This window comes from Buceros rhinoceros, unplaced genomic scaffold (genome assembly GCF_000710305.1).
Source record: "Buceros rhinoceros silvestris isolate BGI_N320 unplaced genomic scaffold, ASM71030v1 scaffold14141, whole genome shotgun sequence".
NCBI lineage: Eukaryota > Metazoa > Chordata > Aves > Bucerotiformes > Bucerotidae > Buceros > Buceros rhinoceros.
The window spans coordinates 9,753-14,300 of record NW_010394920.1 but is presented as its reverse complement, the minus strand read 5'-3'; the positions used below and the strand labels follow the sequence as shown (position 1 = coordinate 14,300).

At 39.4% G+C, this 4,548-nt stretch overlaps 1 protein-coding gene across 1 annotated transcript in view; it reads left to right on the top strand.

Moving 5' to 3' along the window:
* The first annotated feature begins 717 nt into the window (after positions 1-717).
* The window catches only part of ZCCHC8 (zinc finger, CCHC domain containing 8), a 12,564-nt gene continuing 8,733 nt past the window's right edge, over positions 718-4,548 (top strand). The window contains exons 1-5 of the mRNA XM_010145381.1: positions 718-755; positions 1,338-1,412; positions 1,897-2,002; positions 2,709-2,786; positions 3,105-3,208. Coding sequence (XP_010143683.1) covers positions 1,393-1,412; positions 1,897-2,002; positions 2,709-2,786; positions 3,105-3,208 — 308 coding nt within the window. The 5' untranslated portion in view covers positions 718-755; positions 1,338-1,392. The remainder of the gene's footprint in view (positions 756-1,337; positions 1,413-1,896; positions 2,003-2,708; positions 2,787-3,104; positions 3,209-4,548) is intronic.

The following is a 4,548-nucleotide window of genomic DNA, read 5'->3' as shown; positions in this document are numbered from 1 at the left end:
AGCAGCCTCCCCACAGCAGCTCCCGGCCTCGGGCCGCTGCGACCCCGCAGCTCGTTTTCCCTGGCTTCTGTCACTTAAGAGGAAGTTTTTTCTGAAAGCTTCTCTCCTGAGAACGCCCGGGTCCGCGTCGGCTTGGCTTCAGTCGGCACGGGAGGTGGTGGAGTTCTGGAATGCTGGGATGGCTGTTAACACAGTTGGTGCTGGACTCCTCTTCCTCCTACCGAAAAGAAACGGCTGTACATTCACCCTGAAAAGCCGTTTTTAACGTAGCTAGAAGTAATTTTAAACTATTGAATTGTGACTGATTCCCTAAAGGAGTTTTGGATTCAGTACTGCAGCAGAGTGGAATCTGAAATGGTTTTTATAGTTTATTTTCTATTTACAAGTATGTGTGTCTTACCATTGACTTTCTTTTTAATGATTATAGATATTTTTAAAATAAAATACTGTCAATCTGACAATTCAACCGTAGTACATGCAATGAATGATGCTGTGTGGATTGTCACAGCTAATCCTTTTTAAATTTTTTTTTCCATTTTAGTGGGTTTCTTCGGCAACAGTAATCCTCTGTGCCAAGAAAAGGTCCTAAAGCCTGTTCATTGTTCTGTGGAATTCTTTTTAGGTGTTTTCTTGTTTGTTTTGATCCTTAAATTGTTTAAGGTGTGGCTCTGTGTCTTCTGAAGAAAACAATGTTCCTTAACAATAAATTAACATCAGGAACTTAAAAGGAAGCTGAACATTCTGACTCGTCCTAGGTACGTTAATGCTGACTTCAAGCGCTTTGTACAACCTGTGTACTTTTGAAATAGAGTTTGTCTGAGACAATAGCTGCCTGAGGTCTTAGAAATCCTGTTTCTTGTCCCTGTCCCTGCTTAGCTGCTGGGCTTCTAAACTCCCGCTGTCATTTCTGAAGTCTTTTAGACATGAGCATTAAGACCTTAGTTTCTATTGCTGTAACTTTATGTATTTGGGTGTATCTGTCTGTTCATGAAACATAGGTGACCTCAAGGGAAAAGCTCTTTGTAAAGTTCAGTGAGAACAAGTACATTAGTACGGTTGAAGGGATCTCGTTTATGAGCTTTTCTAACAGAGTACTGCAGTTAGAAGAGAATGCCGTGGTGTGGTGCGCTGCGCTGGTTCCTTTCCAGCGCCCAGCAGGCAGCCTGTTTTTGCTGGGAGGAGGAGGAGGATTTCTGTGTGAGGGAATAGGCTCTCACTGAAAGAACAGACAGTGTGTTGGCCAGACCTTCCTCTCTGTTGACTGCGACTCGTTGCTGTGATAAAAGTGGTGGGGAACGTTGTGAGTAATCATCGCCTGTGTCTCTGTTCTGTTCTAGTGGAATTTCAGTGGATAACTCCAAATTGGATGGACCTCTCTTACAGATTTTATTTATGAATAATGTGATTTCTAAGTAAGTACTTCCCAAGAAAAGGCAATCTTGACAGGAGATGGGACTTTTTGTTTGTTTGGATAAGTTAGTGTTTGCCCAAAGGATGGATCCTTGTTTTATTCATTATCATAAACATATTAAGCTGGAAGGGGGGGAAGGATAACGAGCACCACAACAGGTTGCTTTTGTTAGTAATACCTGTTTTTATCAGGAAATGAAATTTGACTTCCAGGAACTTGGAGTAAGTCTGAACAGCACTTGCAGCTTCATGGGTATTGTGGGTAAATCAAGTAAATTAGATTTCCCTGCCTCTGAGTGAATTTTCTTGCCACACTGATACAGATTGTGTTCGTGTTGGTAGGGGTTGGGAGGAGGACAGAAAGGAGTTGAGTGCCCCTTTTCTGAGTTCTCTAGTAAACAGTAAATGCTTAAAAAAAAGAAAAAGGCATCTGGCATTTGTTTCAACCTTGCTCATGTCTTTGTCAACTTCTTGGCTCCATTACAGGCAGTATCATCAGGAAATTGAAGATTTTGTTTTTAATTTAGTTCAGAAATATGAAGAGCAGAAAAGAGGTGAACAAGAAAAAACACACTTCAATGTTAAGCCACAGGTACTTTAAAACTTGACTCATGACTAGGTGCTCCTTCTCTTGCATGTGTCTGGGGGGAACATTGAAATGCTACCCTGCTACAGAGCTGAATTCTTGATGTTTTTTTCCTGTTTAATTGGAAATCAAGTAACTACCCAACAAATGGTGTATAACTGTTTGTTCCAAAAATAGAGGACCAGGACAAAGAAAATGAAAATGCTTCTTTTAAATTGTTCCTAGTGAAAGCTGTGTAAAAGCCAAGTAATAAAGAGGTTTCAATAATCAAGAAAAGGCAAACTTACCTCATCCTCTTCTGATGGTATTTGGCCCAACTTTCAGTATATGGAAGAGCTGAGAACAACCTCAAAATTGGAAATTACCACTTTTTTCTCTTAGTTCAGAATTTTGAGTTTTACTTAACGTTCACTTTAAACAAACAGGTGATATGGAACATGTCTCTCCATCTTTTGGGAGAAGAATAAAGATGTTCTTGTGCAGTGTATTTCTCATGAAAGAACACCTCAGAAATGAATTGTGTCATACTTTGGACTGTGGAAAGCGTTAGGACGAGTGTAGACATCTCCATCCTACTGTTTAACTAAAGTTCCACGGAAGACTAGAAGTTGTCTTCCATGTTCTGTGTCTTTTATGTGCTTGAGTAATGTAGGAGCCTTTCTATCTACTGTTATTTTAAATTAATTGTTTGCATTTTTCCTTTTCATGCCAGCCCTCCAGTGTCCTTTTGGAAGAGGACTGTAAAACAGCAAGCTCGAATTCTGTTAAAAAAATAAAAGAAGCTTTTAGTGTAAGTTTTTGACTATGTACTGCTCGATGGTAGGTCTGACTCTTCATTCTACATATCCAATATATGCTGCTATTAAAATAAAGTCCTGTTAATTTGATTTTTCAGTGTAATAGCAGTTAAGTTCAGCATGTTTTGGCTACATCAATGGAAAAAATACTTAATTGTACAAGTGTGGGCATGTGTTATTTGTAAATTCTTACAGAGCGGGGGAAAAAAAAAACCTGGAAGTATTTCAAGCAGTGTAAATTTATAGAAATGCTACCAACCTGACCTAAATACTGACACGTTTCTGACAATTTTCTGACTTTTTCTCTACAGGTTGTAGGAAGTGTTCTGTATTTTACCAATTTTTGTCTCGATAAACTGGGACAGCCTATATTAAATGAGAATCCACAGCTGACAGAAGGATGGGAAATACCTAAGTATCCTGTTTACTAAAGCAAGGGTTTTGTTCCGATTGTGAAATCCAGAGAATGCCAGTCGGTAAATTGAACTGCAGTTCTGCTCAGTAGATTGTACCTGTCTAGCCAAACCGTATCAGTTGTTAGAGATGAAAAGTTTTAGTGTGTTTTTTACTCAAAACATACAAGTATTTTGATGTGATTAGCTCGCTGATTTTTGAAGGCTTATGGTTGGGAAGAGTGAATGCGCTATCCCCATAAATCCATCCTGTGACTGTAGGAATTTCCTGGGCCAGTCCGTAGTTAGGTTTGGAATGACAGCTCATTCCAGATTCGAGTTAGTGTCCTCCCTCTCTAAAATCTGCTGTCTGGTTGAAGAAAAGAGTTTGGCAAACTCAAATATGCTGTAAGGTGGGTTTTTTTTTTTTTTTTTTTTTTCAATTCGTGTTAGCAACTTTCAGAGTTTCATGATTTGTAGATGCTCCTGTGATCAACCTCAGACTTCCTCAAAAATTCTCCAGGGGGAAACAGCTCTTACAGATTCGGGTTTGGGTTTTTTTTTTTTTTTTTTTTTCAAATGTGGGAGCCAGAGGGAAAGTCTTTTAATAAAATTTAATTACGGAGTGCTTGTAACTTGCATCCGTTTTCAAGTTGGTTCTTTACTGTTTATTAAAGCTGGTATTTGAAAGGGGGACAGAGGGAGATGTTGGAAAAAGTGGTTTTTAATAATGTAGTCCTTCATGACAAAAAGAAATTGGACAAGAAATTTCTCAAGTAATCTCATCTCCCCAGTTTTCCAGTATTGCTTCTGCCCAGGACAGAGTCAGGACAAGAACCAGTTTCACGGTTTATTTCTGCAATACATGCTATCAAACTTGTAATGAAGATAATTTCCTGGTGATAAAAGAATTACTTGTATCTGAACAAAAATTGCAAATTTATGAGCAGTTGTATATGAGTTTTCTGGTGTATGCACTGTGCTGTAATTCGGCACGTGTGAAGCTGTCTCTGTTGCAGTGCGATAAGTCAGCCCTGTTCTGCAGGGGATATCTGCATCCTCTCCCAGCCTCTAAATGAAGGAAGGAAGTAGGTGCCTAACAGGGAAATTTCTCCTAAAATGCCAAGTGTGGCTAAACTTTCCAGTCTGCCAGCATAGCTTGGATGTAGTTCTTTAAGTGTCCTTAGTGCATCTTTCTTTAGAGCTGCCATAGATGACATTCAGCCTCAAACAGCACTTACTGAGTGAAATGGTGTATTGGGTACTGTGCTTCTAAACGACTGAAGTCCTGCCTCAGTTAACATGTCTGTTTAACTGGTACCTGACATCTGCTCTTCTGTGTGGAAGCAGCTGTTAGATTCTG